Source organism: Cibotium barometz, chromosome 14 (assembly GCF_041138505.1).
Source record: "Cibotium barometz isolate CiBa-2024 chromosome 14, ASM4113850v1, whole genome shotgun sequence".
Lineage (NCBI taxonomy): Eukaryota > Viridiplantae > Streptophyta > Polypodiopsida > Cyatheales > Cibotiaceae > Cibotium > Cibotium barometz.
The window spans coordinates 540,045-558,173 of NC_141059.1; the positions used below are offsets into that span (position 1 = coordinate 540,045).

Sequence of the window (18,129 nt, forward strand, 5' to 3'; positions counted from 1 at the left end):
CCTCGTAGAGGGCGATGAAAACTAGATTTCGTGCACTGTCCATCTGTGCCGGAGATTGCATGTTAAGCCACGATTCCTCGTTTCCTTTTATGGAAGATAGATACTAAATTCTAATCGATATTCAAAGAATTCGACCTCCAGCATACAACCATGTTGCCAATTTAATTAGGGTCCCTTGAGGAGAGATTTGCCGCGGTTGCGCTCCTATGTATAGGGGCTCTGAGAACTGCGATGAAAACACAATTGTGCGCACCGTCCATCTCTGCCCGTGATTGCTCCATACTTGATTTTCAAAGAATTCGACCTTGAGGTTTGAGCATACTAAATCGAATATTTCACCTTAATTAGAGGGTGCAGGCCAAAAAATGTTTCCCGTGACGTTTGAACACAGGCCGGGTGTGAATTTTGAAATGTTAACCACCTACAAAAAACCGGATCACAGGTTATCAACTTCTCACTCTCTCGACGTGACGGCCTAGGACATAGTAATTTGGTTTCCTATTCAAAATAGTGAAATGAAATGAAACGAAATAGACCAGTGCCCTGCAGACGCTTCGTGGCGTGCGGGATTTGGATGATGATGGGCCCCACGAGGCGCGACCGGCCTGGCAGAGGGTGTCACGGATATGCGCCGTGCGTCATTATGATGGGGAAACGGAACGGGAGCTGTTGCAGTAGACGCGTGGAAGGGAGGGGGGGCGGGGGAATTGGAATCATAAAACTAGCACATCGGTGTGACCGGGGGAGTCACATGCAGATTTGTTGAGAGAAATCAGCTGGCGCTCAGATGGCGCAAATCAATAGGGCACGAGGCAGGCGAGGACACGAAGGGATCGCATGGCATGCAGTCGAGTGGGACTGTAACGGGAATGTGCCACGTGGAAATGGCAAAAAGTGTGGAGCATCCAAAAGGTTGAGTGGTCCAAACGGGGCCTACAATTGAGGTCTCTAGGTGGGGGAATTTTTTGGTATGCAGGGTGCACGCGTTAGAATGCAAGTAGCTGGTTTCAGTCTAGGCTCTACAGCCTAGAGTTAGGCTGTAGGGGGCTTCGCAGACCTTAGAGGATGAATTTTGTGGAGTAAAGGATAGTGGCAAAATCTGGGGATTCACGTGGTGAGTGCAAGCGAACTTGCGAAGTGACGAGAGTGTCGGAGCGGCACAGAAAAACCAGCGTCAGGACTCAGGAGAGCACATGTTGGGCTTTATAAGGGATTGGAAATTTGGACGATGCTTCTGGATGTGGGCCCCGCACATCCGTGGGCCCCACCGCTCTGGTCACCGGCTGTCTTTGTCTACGGCGCGGCGTGACCCGCCTCTCGATAGAAAAACTTGAAAGAAAGTGAAGAAATGCGTGTTGCACACGCACGCGACACAGGGTCGTTAGACGCCCTGGAGTCTGGGCCTTTGGGGTCGACGTGGCACAGAAGTCTTGCGGAATATGAGCTGCATTGCCCACCACGTGGGCGGGCGGGCGGCCAGAAAAGTCTGAAAGCCAAATAATAGAGTTTCTACATTTAAAAATGCTGGGTTGATTTAAGCGTTTTAACAAGGAAAGTTCTGGCACGAGTAACGCCTACCACAGGCTTGTTAGACCTTGGTTAGCTGCTCGGTGAGGTCTCTAGTATGACCGCGACGACAGAGAAAGAGAGTTCTTAACTTCTTTGCATTTACACAAAGAAACTAGAGCTATTAGCTGTGAGTTTTCCGTGTCGTCTTTGGCCCTAGCTTTTCCTGTCAACTTGTGGGTCTCTCCTCCCCGACTTTTCTGGCACCCTTGTCTGTCTGCATCGGAGCTCCAGCCTCCACCCAAGCCTCATCATCTACCATTTCCACTAGCCAAGGGTAATGTTCTTGGCGCATTATTAATTTTTTCCCCAAACTTTCACTGTGGAGATTAGGGTCAATTGCATAATCTGCTCGCAAATTGATCGTAATTAGGGCTTTGGCTGCAGTAGCCACCGCCATGCTTCTCTGGTCTCCACTATGCTCTAGTCTGATCCGGAACCAAGCTGCTCTCTGAAGGCGTCGTCTTGCTTATCTGTCGTACCTCTGATCTGGAGCTAAGCTTCTCTTGCTGCCAATTCTGGTAGTGACTGATATGGGATACGTAACACCCAAATAGAGATTGGAGCCAAAGAACTTTGCCCGCATGTGGCAGATCAGAGAGAGTGGGAGAGGAGGAGTCGAAGGAGCTCGGTAGTTTAGATGGACTTGGGAGCTCAACAGCAGGAATCAAGCATAACTATGCCCATTCAAATGAACTATGGCTCGATTCACGAGTCATCCAAGTTCAGGATGATGGGCGGGGGAGTCGGGGTAATTGGAGGGTCCAATGGGCCGGTACCCAATTCAGGAATGGCACCACCGGCAGCTCCGCCTCGTCCTCCTCCTCCTCCAGAAGAGATGAATACGCGACACACAGTTGCTACTGCTGCTGCAGGCAACAATAACTTTAGTACTATGTCGGAGCAAATGCCTGCAGGAGTAACAGGAGGGTTGCCTCCGAGTTTAGCTACAAAGAAGCCAGTCAAATATAGAGAGTGTTTGAAGAATCACGCAGCAAGTATAGGCGGCCATGCGCTGGATGGGTGCGGCGAGTTCATGCCGAGCGGAGAGGAGGGGAGCCTGGAGGCTTTGAAGTGTGCCGCTTGCGGCTGCCATCGCAACTTCCACAGGAGGGAGATAGAAGGGGAGCTGCCTTCGTCTTGCTTCTGCTACAGCCCTCGTAGCATGATGAAGGACAGGAGAAGGTTCACACCTTTGGCATTGCCCCCCCACACGCCCCTCGCACTGCCGCCCAGCCCAGCCGTAGGGCCCGGCGCCCCCCCTCGCACGATCTCTCAGCAACCACAACACGCGAGCATCATGGCCTTGAGCTCCTCGGATTGCGACGATCAGGATTTCGCCATGATGCAGCAAGCGGGCGGTCACATGCACCACCACCTGCACTCGTCAGGCTCCATGAAGAAGCGCTTCCGCACAAAGTTCACCTCTGAGCAGAAGGATAAGATGTTGGCCTTCGCGGAGAAGCTCGGCTGGCGCATCCAGAAGCACGACGAGACCGCGGTCCACGAGTTCTGCGCCGATGTGGGCGTCAAACGCCACGTGTTCAAAGTGTGGATGCACAACAACAAGAACACCTTCGGCAAGAAAATGTAAGTGATGAGATTACACATAAATCTTTTATTTGCGCTCACACTCCTGATTCAGTGCCGTTTTTGGGGTGTTATCTTGATCGTGCTAAATTAGTGCGCTTGATTCCGTCTTCTAGATCACCTAACGAAGTTGGAGTGGCGTATCTTGATAATGGGGGTTCACCCACCAACAGCAGCGGCATGCAGCCTTGAAGCTTCCCATAGATTTGTTGACCTTACATGGAGGTACATTTACACTGACTCTACGCATGATCTTTTGCCATACCTCATCTCTTGATATAATCTTTGATCGCATCAAAGGATACAAGGGCAAATAGATTTCGTAAAGGTTTTCAGCCGTCGGTTAGGATATTGGTGAATTTGATCGCAGTGTCCTGAAAGTTAATGTTTTCTTTTTTCTCTCTCTCGCTCTCTCTCTCTCTCTCTCTCCCCTGCAGGCGTCTTGTAACGCAACCATGCACGTAATTAACGACTCCCGTGGCGACGATCATCACCGACTAAACTAGATTTGGCATTCCCACAGCTTCTAGCTTATATTGTAATTTCTGTATTATTATTAGAGCATTGTTGGCCATTCCGTTTACGCCAATTTGTGATCGAGTTGTAGCTGCTATGTATACCATCCCCTCTTTCACGGGGTGAGAACTCTCTGTTAGCTCTTAATTATACTGTGACCTGGAATGTTGATTTTCACATTTCCATCTCAAGCCCGTGGGCAGTTGGTGAATATAATTCTGATTATCATCTCTGATCATTCCACGAACTACATGGTACTAAACGGGATTCGTTTTGTTCGATCGCGCGGCGATCGTTTTAAGTGTGTGAATAAATCTTCCATAGCTAACGAACTTGGTGGAAGACAGCTTTACTTGCAGGTGGGGCTAAGCTAAACCCAATCATTTACGTGATTCACCGTAGGAAGGTTCCTCCCTTTGTGCGTGCGTGTGTTTTTCTGTCTCTGTATTGTGTAGAGTCCGCATAATTGAGAGAGAAAGAGATACTTATTTGTGTGGAGAGAGAGGGCGGGAGGGGCACGACTATATCTCGCTGGAAAGGTGAACGAGAAAGTGACAGGCTGAAACACAGGGTACACATGCACGCTACCTCTAAAGCTGAGAAGCCTGCCTCACACACTCATTGTCACGACTTGCCCACTCACCAGAGAACCCACCAGCCACGACCGCGCCTCAAATTTTATTGGTGCCGCAGAATTTCACTGGGCTGCTTTGATATACGTAGCTATAAGTACAACCATATGTGTTCTTTTACAACGAACGAATATGTCCCAAATTTTTTTACTATTAATTAATTAGCGAGAGGGTGAGAAGGGACTTAACCTTAGTATAGGTGTGAGGTTAAAACTTTTGAAAGGTTTTTTTTTCTCTGGTTTTGACGTGTGGCAGTGGGAAGGCCAAAGGAAGTATCGAGAAGTTTGCAGAGGCTATTAGTAGTGACTTAGCTATAACTACAACCATATGCTTCTTTTACAACGAATACACTCACTTCTATTATCTGTATACGTAAATCACAAATTCGAAAGTTCTTTTCACATATTAAGCAATTAAAACTTTCAGTACCTTCAAAAAAACCTTTTAGCATAGAAAAATTGATATTTTAAGCATGAGAGAGAGGAGACTCATATACTCATTTCACATCACAATGAATCCTCACTTATTGCTGGATGACCAAGCCATGAATTTTTCAAATGTGATTGTGTGCATTAGGTGATTAGCTAAGGAGTCTTAGACCCTAGTACAAAAAATTTACAAATGTGATATATAATATTCAAAAAGTGTTTGCACCCTTCTAGCATCGGATTCTTTTTCCTAAATTTGCAACTTGTGTAACAAACCTTCTTAGTTTGACCAAACTCAAGGACGAACAAACCATAGTTTGACCAAACTCAAGGACGAAGGAAAAGTATCTTAGACTTTTTCCTTAGTACAATAGTCTTTACTTAGATGTGAAACTAGTAGAATATGCTCTTGGGTTGACTCTCAATTGAGAAGTTCTCCTAAGATAGTTTTAAAAAATTTGAAACAATCCATGAATTTTGGGACTATCCATATGTTTACTAATAAAGACTAGTAACCTTAATTATTTGTTAATTAACTATAAAGTTATTTAGTGGAGCGGCCGGGTAGCTCTTACCTTACCAAAACATGTGTCATGGAAACTTCAACAAAGAGTCGCCCAAGGCAGCTCCCCTTTATGGGTGTTCTAGCCCATCATTCGGTTCTTCACTTCATTGTCACACTAGAGAGTTCCATAGCCAATGGGGTATGAAGACTTGTTGGTCTGCTTTGATGCAAGCAAGAGAAGGTCCCTAAACTTGGTTCTTTACTCACTCTAGAGGTAGATAAGAGAAAGGAAACTCATGCAAGCAAGAACCCAAGACCATTAAGCAAGCTTCCATCTACATTCAAGTCGAGAGCTTAAAAGCCTTAGCCATGCTGAAGCATGTGTTGTTGGGTCTTGCCTTAGAGCCGCAATCTACAACTTCCCTATATGGGTGTGTTAGCTCGTTCCTCGTGTCCTCACTCTATTATCACCTCGGGGGTACACTCTTAAGAAGATCTACATATAATGTGCATTCAAAGGGTATTAAAAATACCCTTTTCTATGAGTTTTGAGTTACAAAAATGACCCCCTTTTTCTTAATAAATTTTTGGGTTTTTTTTCAAAGTGCTATTTAAAACCCCCTTATATAAATAGATTTATGTAAATTTCTTTCAAAATCTTGGTTTAGAATACCCCTCCTTTTGAACCCTTGTAGTAGACTTACATATTTTTAGGTGAACCCCCCTAGGTTGTCACACTAGAATGCACCTTCATCAATGGGGTGAAGGTAAATCTCTCAATGCCTAGATGGAGCTCAAAAGAGATGGTCCTTCATGAACGATGGTTCTCTCTCACAAAAGTCAAGGGAAGAAGAAGCTAATGGAAGAGGAGAACCTATAATCATACCCATTCAACAAGCGTCTGTCATCTAGCATGTAAGAATCCAATAGCATGCAAGCAAGTAAGAAGATGGAAAATAGGGAGCTCACAAGAAAACTATTGCAAGAGAGAATTATTGTGTCCTGCTTATTGTGAAAAATGACTTATATACAAATGACTAGTTTTTACACTAGGTCGACCAAACTTAAAAATGGTCTAGACTCTATTATTAGTCTTAAGCAAGCACTATCTTCTTACAAAAGATAAGTGCATGTTTGCTGGGGGGGTAAGATGATAAAGTGCCTTATGGTAGATCGCGCATGTGAAACCATGTTAACCTATGGAGTGGCTAATATACCCCTCCTTCTAACGACGATCGTGTCCTCATGTCACCTAAGTTGGTGGTGAAGTAGCTGCTGTGGTGAAAAGGTGTAGATGGTCCAAGATATGCCATGGAGTTGGCAAAAGAACCTGATTTCTATTGAACAAATGGTTGAGCAAGGTTTGTAAGCGAGGTTTAATCCTCAAGGATGTCTTATGGAAGACTTCAAAAATTAATGTCGCTTGGTTGCAAAGGGTAACAGAAATGGTAGAATGTTTACTTTGGATGTGAACATGCATGAGGTAAAGGCAACCGTGTTTGTGCATGGAACATGTGGTGTCATTGTAGATATTGACATATGGCACAAGCGCATTGGTCATGTGAATATACAATGAAGTTTATGTAGGCCCAAAATATTATTGTAAGTTTGCCAAAGTTTAAGGTTGATGGTATGCATAAAGTATGTGAAGCATGCCATCTTAGTAAGTAGGCCAAACATGCTTTCCCACATGAAAAGCATGTCAATGCAAGGCCATTAGATATTATACATTCAGATGTATGGGAACTGACCAAGATTGCAATAATTGCAAGTTGTAAATATTATGTTACATTCATTGATGACCACACCAAGAAAGTATGGGTTCACTTCATGAAGGAGAAAAGTGAGGTGTTACCTCACTTTCAAAGATTTAAAGTCTTGGTCGAGAAGGAAAAAGGCACGCAAATATGGTGGGGGAGAGTATTTCTCCAATAAGTATAGCAATTTCTTGAGAAATAAGGGAATCAAGAGAGAGTTTACATGCATGTACACTCTGGAGCAGAATAGCCACATTGCAGAAGTGACACGTGCCTTGATGGCTGAAAAGAATATGCCACATTATTTTTGGGAAGAAGCAGTAGCCAACTCTTATGTACATTATGAACATGACACCCAATGTAGAGCTATTCATGGTATGATGCCTGAACAGAAGTTTACATGCGTAAGATCGGATTTGTTTCACTTGAAAGTGTTTACGTGTATTGCATATGTGCACGTTCCTTATGAAGTAAGAACAAAGTTGGATCTAAAGGTAGAGAAATGCATCTTTATTGGTTATGCTACGGAGTAGAAAGGTTATAGATGTTATAACCCTACCACTCGTGATATGTGAGTAAACAAAGATGTTGTCTTTGACGGGATGAGTAGTTGGTATGCACCAGCAGTGAAGGCAAAAGAAGATGTAGATGTAAGAAGTATTGATGCTACACCACATGTAGAGTAACAATCTCATAGGTGCTTAATGGATGTGGAGAGTCCTCTAGCAGTGGATCTAATGTTAGTCCATGGTCAGGCAAGTTGAGGACACACATGTAGGTACACATGTATCATGCAAAAGGAAGGAAAAGGTAGATCAATCTTTTGTGCATGATCTCTCAGCAGGTCACGCATATAACTCTAGCAGTTCTAAGTAGAGCCTTGATGAGGAGATTGGCATTATGTCTATGGTTACTCCTATGGAACCGAACATTGTATGCTATTATAGGAGAGTACTTTCCCTTTATGTATGTACTCTTATCTTTTAGTTATATGGTTGTAGAGAAGAGAAGAAGATAGAAGAAAATTCAGCCACTCTCTCTCGTGTGTATGTGTTATCTTGCAAGGAACTCAAGCTCTCCCTCTCCCCCAACTTCCATGCAAATCCTATATAGAGATACAAAAACTTCTCTATGATTCCACATAGAGCATGGAGGATGCAAATGTGGGCCCTTTTAAGAGGAATGTTAAGCTTATGCTTAAAGTCAGGATCGTGAAATACTTCATGTTCATGACTTTAGAGCTTATATACAATATATGCATGAGATTTTGCATTACTTTCTTTAGACACATTTTACATGTCTTCAAATCTCCTACCCCATGTGCCACTCCACATTGAATTCTCCTATTCTATCTATATGAAGTTTTTTACTATTTGTTTGATTTGATATTATAGTGGGGATGAAAGTATGATGAAAAATCCAGTATAAGATATCAAAGTCTTCACTATTTACCTATTAAAGAATATACTTTTAGGATAAGATTTTAATATTCATTATGTTAGATAATTGTATTGATAAACACAAAACTCAAATTTAAAGAAATGTTTTTGCATAATTATGTTAGATAATTGTATTTAAAATTATGTTAGATAATTGTATTGATAAACACAAAACTTAAATTTAAAGAAATGTTTTAAATCCTGCTAACCACCAAATGTTGTTCTTTGATTGCACATTAAAGTAAGGTGGAGTCTGAATTTGTTATAAAGAGATCAAGAGGGGTTCATGAGTGTCACTAAGACATGCTCTTGTTTCTTTCCTTTGACAATTTCACATTCATCAAGCTTGATCACAAAATTTAAGCACACCTTTGGTTTCATCGAGAGTAATATCAAAATATTTACCACAAGATCAAAGAATATATTATTGGACTTATTGAAAATAAGATCTTTCTTCTTTCCATGATAGATATCCTCTATATGATAAAGCTCTCCAAGATATTGCATCAATTCACTGCTCATTGTATCCTCTATATGATATAGCTCTCCAAGATATTGTATCAGTTCATTGTATGGCGTTCTTATCTTACAAATGTAGGCTTAGGTAGAATATTTACTGTTGTAAGTCTAAAAGGATGTAATGCTTTTTGAATAATACACACACACACACACACACACACACACATATATATATAGGTCCCAAAAAAAGAATATTTACTTTGATATTATTGTCTCTTAGTGTGCCTTCTAATTTTTTGTAAACTTGAGAATATCCGTCACGGCTTATACCCACATTATCAAGTGTTGCTTGAATTAAATTTGTGTCTATGGTATTTGTTTGTAAAAACTCTTCAATGAACTTGTTCTTAAGTTTTTTGTACTATTTTTTCTCACACATATTTTGCATAATAGAAGCATCAATAAGCTTACTAAATCCATTAATACCTTTACATGGATCAATGTTTTCTTTATCTGGATGAAGTATTCTCCTGTAATAAAAAATATAATTTATTTAAAGAGATTGTAAATAAATTTAAAGGAAAATTAACAAATAGTTAATATTGAAGAATACCTAGCTTCTTGAACTCTTTTTTTAGGCTTCCACCACACTAATTAAGAGATTCTCTATATAATTGAGTTTCGTCTTCCTTAAATGAACACCAAGTATAGTATTCTTTCTCCTTGCTTCAATAAGGTTCTTTTCTAATGTGGCGATTGTTTTTGTGTTTGACCTTGGATTTTGTATAAGATTATCATTCTCTTCCATTAATCTTTGGAATTTTGATATATTAAGATGTTTCTCAAAATTTAGGACTTTATTTTATGTGTGAAGATGCATCATATATCCATGGAGACGATCTATTACATCACCTATAAATCGAAGAAGACTTGTGACATTCAAGAACGGAGCTGTAGAATTTGTAATAGGATCCTTTGGATAAATCCTTCCATCTATCCATAGATCCATGTTCTTCTTTCCTTAGATTTTCATATTGGTTACCTCTAATAGAGTCAAAGCACTTACCTTGTTTCGTTTTTTAAGTGGCTCATATTCTCTATCAATCTTTATATGATAATTATATAAATCTCTTCTATTTCTCACTATAGATTCTATGTTTCTACTTTTGAAAATGAGACTTAGATACTATGAAGAAAATAAAAAGAAGATGATTGGCATAAAAGTTTGTACTTTTCTCACCATAGTTTTTATGTTTCTACTTTTTGAAATGAGACTTAGATACTATGTAGAAAATACAAAGAAGATGATTGGCGTGAAAATTTGTACTTCAAAGAAAAATCATCTTATAGTGACTGATACAAAGAATATAACTAAATTTATAATGACTTATTCTATGTACGTCCTTATTCTGAATTTATAACGACTTATTCTATATACGTCCTTGAAAACTGATATATTAATGACAACCATTCTTTGATACTAACTATTTTGTAAAAGGTTATAAGAATTATATAATTTTGATTTCTTTATTATTATTTATATATTTATATTAGTGTTCTTTACTATTTTTTATTTTTCACATAGTCTCTCTCTATGCTGAGTTAGGCTTTCTTACATGACCCAAAAGTGACCTCCCAATTTAGGACTCTAATGCTAAAAGTGCAGTTAAGGAGGTCTTAACATTTTCTTTATAGCCATGAGAAAAGTAAATGTCTAACTCATTACAAGTTACATATTTTTGTATTATTATCTATATTGGTCCAGACTACAAGCCCCTACTTGAGAGTCCTACGAATCCCCAATATGTGAGGCACCAGACTTACATTGTCCTCGTCTTGTGACTCCTATCTAAGTCTCATGTAGATGTCCTTTGGAATGGAACACTTACCTTGAGTTGTAAAGTATAATGTCACTACTTTGGCCTTCACAAATGCCTTCTTTTAATATTGATTATAGATGTGGGTTTAGCAACAATGTAGCACTTGGCTCATGAGCCTTGTATGTTCTAGCCTTCTTGCCATCACAATCCCAAGAGTTCCCAATGATTTTCCACTTGTCAAGGAGATTGATTTCATTAATTGTCATGAACTTTATCTTCTTGGCCTTCCATCATTCCAATCTAATCCTTTATCTTTCCAATCTTTGTTGTCAAAGTTGTTGAGGATAAGGTTTTCTTGGTCAAGCTAAGCCCTAGCTATCTTGACAATAAGATAAGCTTTTCACATTCTTTGCTATTGATTAATTGAATCCTTGGGCTTGTGTTGAGCCTGTTGCCATGTTTTGACCCATTTGCACTATGGTGCAATTGCCCAACCTTACTAACACCAGCTTGATTTGCAATGGTTCGTGTCCCCTCCACCTTTTGCAAACTTGTTTAGGTTCCTTTTACCTTCATGTCTTGATAAACCTTTTTATGCTTGTGGGCACAAAGGCCTGTGCTTACTTATGCTTGTGGTGGGCACAAAGGCATGTGCTTACTCTAGCCTTCATGACACCATGTCGACCTTTACACGATCTCTCACCTTTACAAACTTCAACCTTGTATACATGTGAGCCTTGATGCTCAAATTTGTATTAGGTCCATTTTCCTCGTGAGTCTCCATGCTCGGATATAGAAGTTGTGGACACAAGTACCCTAGTAAGTTAGTCCCAAGTTACCTACTTGATGCTCAAAACAGTATTGTGTCAATTGTCCTTGTTTGAGCCTCCATGCTTAGATGTAAAAGTTGTGGACACAAGTACCTTAGTAAGCTAATCCCAAGTTACCTACTTGAGTTATCTTCCAGATTTGAGTTCTTGTTATTACATCATGTCTACCCTTTGTGGTTGGCTAAGTATAGATGCTTCCATAAAAAACCAAATCTTGCCTTGGACTTCAATGAACACTGTGCCACTAAGCATTCAACGAAACATAACACAATTTCCACCTTATGTACATGTTGTTTCCATCTTGAACCTAGCCCAAGTCTCACCATATGACTTTCATAAGAGCAATTTCCACCTTGCTACCACCATCCAACTAGAGGCAATCGATAAATCGAGTGATTGAAATCAAGTGACATTGCACTTCAAAGAGCGAGCAAGACTGTTGAGTAACCCTATATATTTAGAGATTATTGACCCACTTTTGTGCCCTTCATATTATTATATTCTCTGTAGAGTCATGATTTCTCATGGATTCTACAATTCCTTATTATTAACTACATTATGTCATATTGAAAGCTTATTGCCATACATGTGTTGATAAAAAAATAGTTACACTCCCCCAAGAAATTAAATTATGTCATATTGAAAGCTTACTACCATGCATGTATCGATCACAAATTGTTATAATCCCTCAAGAAATTAAATCTAACATTAATTAATAATAATTGGAACACCAATCGATAGACATAGTATAAATAAAATTGTATCTTTTTGAAGTTACATAACTCATGGTTAGTAAGCAATTGTAATCACATCTAATCGTCTTCACACTCATCATTTATAAGGTACTCCTTTTTTGATGTCGATCTCCATTCCATGCATTATATATCTTGTATGCACACATTTCTTTGGACATGTTTTCAATGTTCATTTCTTACACAATTCTTGAGAGATTCTTATTTGCAAGCCAAACTTTAAGTAATATAGCAACATACAAAATATGTCCATAAACAGAGTGTCCAAATAGTGAGTGTAGAAAAGGTGTATCTCACTATCAGAAGGGCTCACAATGGACATCTTTTTGTAGTATACATCCCCCTCTTCCACATGTCACTCCTCAACTCTTGCCCTCTTACTAGCTGAAGCCTACACAAGAGAGATAACCAAGGCATCATCGATGGTATGATCTGATGCTTGTCAAATAGATCCCCATTATTTGTAATAAACAAGGTGGACCTCTCTTTGTAACCTTTCACAAAAATCAACTACAAAGCATGCAACTATATAGAGTAAACATAACAATGTCTCAGTTCTCATGTATTCATGAATAAATCATCACTAGCTTCATTATAGTGCTTGGTAGTGAGACCGAATCCAAATAATAGCAAAAGTAATTCCAAACACTCATGCAAAATATGTTTTAGATAAACCAATGTTTATGCAAAATATTTTTCAGATAAACCAATGTTTAATATCTAGGGTTCTTCCTGTCAGTTCTCTTTAATGTGTGTATCCATAAGGGATCTTCTTATGCATGATAGCTCGCCTAACCACCTCAAGGTCCTACACTCTAATGTAGCGCTCCACCCAAGTAAGGCAAGGGCCTATAAGACAACACTACATAATTTTTAGTTGGAAGCATCGTGACCCCCGGGCTCGTCGGGCTGGTGGCGTCATGCTCGCGGGAAGAAGGAGCCGCTCCCCATGAGGCATGTTTTAATCCTCACCAAATAAAGGACATAAAAGACCCAACCACTCCCTGTGTCTACCAAGCTCACTACCATTCTTAACATGCTCCTTGCTTAATCTATTCCATGGTGGAATGCCTCCTCTAGTCTGCATGCTTTCACCACGTGGGAAGTCTAGCATAACAAAATCTATTGCACCCACTTCACCCTTCTCCCCATCGTAACATAGACACAATCATAGAGAAATCACACACCATCTCATTATAGTCTCCCACTACACAACCATATCTAATGGGAGATCCACGATGATATACAACAATTGGAGATGGTGGATAGGAATAAACATAATGGACCTCAACCTTTGCCAAGGCTATACTATCTACACAAACTAATGTAACATGGGAATCACACAAATCTTTAGCCCATACAACCAATAAAATGTCAACTCAAGGCTACTAATACACAACTTTGTTTGAAAACACATACCATCACCTTTCCCATGGATCTCTTTAGTAGAACCTACTGATGTTGTGGGTTGATGTGTGAAGGGTGATGGCAAGTCATCCTCATCCTCAATAACTATACATGATAAATAAATGCAGCATTCTTCACCACATTTAGTGTATGCAACATAAATCTAAGTAACTACCTAGGTTTATTATAAGGCATGCACACAATACCTTCTATCATGTCTTTGTTTGTTGGCTCCTTCCCCCCTTTTGTTACTATGGTCTTCTCTTGAGTTTCTACCAAGGCTCATTTCTTTGTAGCATACATGTACATGTCCCTCTCCCTTGTGTAAGAACCTATCTTAGGGGTAAAGTCTAGCACACCAACGTCAATTGACCAACTCCCATTGCGAGAGACCATGGATGCTCTTAGGATACACATAAGTCAAAGTCTAAGAGATGGCTTTCCACCCCATGCATTGCTTTGACATCTCCAAAATCCATTTTTCTTTCAACAAGTGAGAGAGGTACCTTCCATTAACAAAAAGACAACTTAAGACAAATCAACCCATAGATTCATTCATGCATATTAGAGCCATATTTCATAGTAGTAATCATCATGGTTCATTATGATGATGTATGTTTTGGATGCACTCAATCTAGATATTTTTGATCTGGATGGTCTTGGTGTTCTTTCTTTTCATCCGGATCTAGATTCTTTTCCTATGGATGGCATTACTGATTCGGATATTCATGTGGGTGTTCGTCTTGATCTAGAGTTTCTAGATATTCATATCTTTCTAGATTCATCTAGTGTTTGTCTTAATCTGGAGTTTTCAAATGTGGTTCATACGGATGGTCTTGTCCATGTGATGCAAATGGTGATGTATATAGTACTCATGATGATTATTCTATATGATTTTGTGTTCCTGATGTTGATTATCTTGATGGTGTTTGGCTGTACAATGGAAAGCACTATTACATCCTCTATCATGCCACTCTGTAGGTAGTTTCTTTATAGTCAAACACTTAAATGAGTGATCTGGCTACCCTAGCCCTATATAACCCATATGCCTTGACCCTGCCATTGCCACACCTTGAACATCCACCGGATTTGTGTCTCCCCCAAATGATATTAGCTAGTTAGGTTACTCGTCAAACTGGCCGGATGCAACTAGCCGAATGACATCATTAGCACTACCTCCCTCCTCCTCCTCCAATCTATTGCCCAAGTCCTTTCTAATGCAATACATTAAGGATCAAAGCTTAGGATTGGACAACATGCAAAGATTTAAAAAAAATCCCCACTATAGCCTATTGGGGATTTTTTAATACTTTTATTGCATTGCTAAGTGTGTATACCTTTGCTCTATCGAAACCCTAAACACACATGATTCAATGTAATAAAATATGCACCCGACTCCCCTCACCCTCTCGACATCGACTTGCCAACCTTCAAACATTAAATTCAAAGAAACATGTAAGCTTACACAACATCAACTTGCTAATCTTCAAACATTAAGTTCAAATAAATTGCACGGGGGGTTCGCCTCAAAAAATGTTAGTGTACCACGTGAGTTCAGCAGGAGGGGTTTTTTAATTAGATACATTGAGAAAAATTAACATAATTACATTAACATGAGGGGTTTTTTAATTCAACTTTAGAAAAAAATCCGTTAGTTCATAAGTAAAAAGGGGTTGTTTTATTGGGGGAAAAATTTTAGTTTAGAGGTTTTTTAAATACCTCTTGAACGCACATGATACCAAGGGTTTTCTAGTAGTGCACCCCTCGAGATAAATTGTAAGCTTGCACAAAATGCAAATCTTTTAAAAAAATGCCTAATAGGCTATACTCGATCATGATTTAATGTAATCAAATATGCACCTGGCTCTCCTCACCCTCTCGACATCGACTTGCCCAAGGCTAAGTTACATGCAATTCTTTAAAAAATGGCCCCAGTAGGTGCCCCAATCATTTGATCTAGATGTTCTAGATGCACCCAATCCAAATATTTTTGATCTGGAAGAATAGGGTGTAGTTTCTTTTGATCCAGATCCGGATTCTTTTCCGATGGTGGATGGCATTGATGATTTGGATATTCATGTGGGTGTTTGTCTTAATCTGGAGTTTCTAGAACTTCATAAGGCTTTTTCGATGTTCATCTTCATTTGGTGTTCGTCTTAATCGAGAGTGTGGGTATTCATCTTCATCCAATATATATTCATCTTTTGATTTGGAGTTTTTGGATGTGGTTATTGTAGGTAGCGTTATGGTCGAATACTCGAACAAGTGATCTGGCATGTGTGGCCCTACACGACCCACACATCCCGACCCTGCCTATACCCCACCAGATCTATGTCTCCCCCCCAAATGATATTAGTCTCGGCGGTCAGATTAACCCATCAACTAGCTAGATGATGTCATCATCATCGCCTCCAATCGACTACACACCAGGTCCGTTCTAATTGGCTGGATGATGTCACGTTTTCTCCTGTAGCCTTTTGGGGATTTTTTTAATTCTTTGATTGCATTGCTAAGTGTGTAAGCCTTTGCTATGAAAAACCCTAACCACACATGATTCAATGCACTCAAAGGATAAAAAAGCATATGCACCCAACTTCTCTTAAACATGGTGCCTTTCTCCACTCTTTCCCTTAGCTTCTCCATATCAACATCCTTCCCCTTAGCTTCACCCTTTCGACATAGGCTTGAAAACCTTCAAACAATAAGGTTGAAGCAATTGTAATTCTGCAAAACATGCAATTCTTTTTCAAACAAGACCTAGCAAGCTAGAGGGGCAAACACGATGTCATGTTTATCCCTGCACCCTAATGGGGTGCTTTTTTTAAATGCATTGATTGCATTGCCAAGGGTATAATCTTGTGCTATGTAAGCTTGCCCTTGCACCCTTTTCGTCGTATGAAAGGCAATACATGCTAAGGAAAACCTATAAAAAACCCTACATGCTTTCCATTACCATGACAAGCAAAAAGGGAGGAAAAGACCTGTCTACCTTTGGATTACTATGCCAAGAGCTTAAGGGGGAGAATTTGCTAACCGAGTGAGGTTAAGGAGCTTGAGGGATGCTCTATTTGCGAGGAGACCCAAAAAGGAAGCAATGTTGAGTTATCCTAATAAAATTTCCTTCAAATGAAATGAAACAAAATGAAAATTATAAATGTAATGCAATAACTAGATGTTAACTGCATTAACTCAACTAATCGTTTAGGCATCAAAAGTATTCTTAGACGGCTATAAATAACTTTATGTTAGGACAAGAATTTTTATTTAATTCTTCATTAAAAACTAATTTTCCTTTAATTCTTAGCTATATCAAATATTATAAGAAGATTTGATTCTCCACTGAAAATTGGTTTATCTTTAATTCTTAGCTATCAAATATTAAAAGAAGATTACAAGATATTATAATAACATTGTAATTTAATTTTATTAAAACAATGAGATTATATACTACCAATCATTTTTTATTATTTACTCACTTAAATTTAGTTGGTAAATATAATACTAACACAAAATATAAGATAGAGTATTTAGTTGATTAAATTATGATAAGAACATTAATATAATACTAACACAAAATATAAGATAGAGTATTTAGTTGATTAAATTATTATTTATGATAAGAATATAAATGGCTAGAAATGTATTTACCTATACATGCATACAATGTGCTAGCCTATACACTAACTAATTATTAATAGTACAATATTTTTAGTAAAATAATCATGGTTTGAAAACATTTATTACTCTCAATTATATGATTTTAGGCTCAAGTATCAACTTTTGTTTGGTGTTATTTGCATTTTTACTTGCCTTCCTTGTTATTTTTAGGATGTCTTCTACTGTATCAGATATAGGAGGGACATGTGTTTGTCAATTAGTTATGACACATAGTTGTGTGAGATTAACGTTTTACACTTATTTGGATATGGTTCTCCAACAAGAAATCGGCAAGGAAGATATTGTAATTATGATGCCTATAGTTTCTCTTGGAGATGGTGAAGATGGTTTCAAGTTGGATGGGAGACTGCATCAAATATTCACACTAATTGCAACACTAAAAACGAGAAGTAGGAGACAAACAACAATAGATGTATATGTAAATGAGGGAAGTATTATTTCATACAACTATTGCCATTGCACAATTCTCTTTATGTGGGATTGGTTTTAGTTGAGTCAATTGAGAGAGTGTCAAAATTATCTATGAGTTACAATCGATCCATTATTTTTAAGATGCCTCCCTCACAAAGGGGTCTCCTATACTGGGAATGGATAAAACATTTAATGTAGTGATGACCATGTGTGGATAGAATACACAACATGTTCAATGGACACATTCAATAGGGTAGAATGCCTCACAAAGGGGTCTCCTATATTGGGAATGGATAAAACATTTAATGTAGTGATGACCATGTGTGGATAGAATACACA

General features: G+C 39.1%; 1 protein-coding gene across 1 annotated transcript; it reads left to right on the forward strand.

The window, feature by feature from the left end:
• The first annotated feature begins 1,670 nt into the window (after positions 1–1,670).
• LOC147631521 (zinc-finger homeodomain protein 2-like) lies at positions 1,671–3,905 on the forward strand. The gene is made up of 3 exons (XM_086808024.1): positions 1,671–3,156; positions 3,273–3,381; positions 3,594–3,905. Exons 1-2 carry the CDS (start codon positions 2,207–2,209, stop codon positions 3,346–3,348), a joined length of 1,026 nt encoding a protein of 341 aa, XP_086664150.1. The 5' UTR covers positions 1,671–2,206; the 3' UTR covers positions 3,349–3,381; positions 3,594–3,905.
• The last annotated feature ends 14,224 nt before the right edge of the window (positions 3,906–18,129 follow it).

What these genes read in the sequence shown, in the direction of transcription:
- LOC147631521 (XM_086808024.1), top strand. Translation starts at nt 2,207, where the DNA reads ATGGACTTGGGAGCTCAACAGCAGGAATCAAGCATAACTATGCCCATT. An exon ending in AACACCTTCGGCAAGAAAAT is followed by an intron (nt 3,157 to 3,272) that starts GTAAGTGATGAG and finishes TCCGTCTTCTAG; the next exon opens with ATCACCTAACGAAGTTGGAG.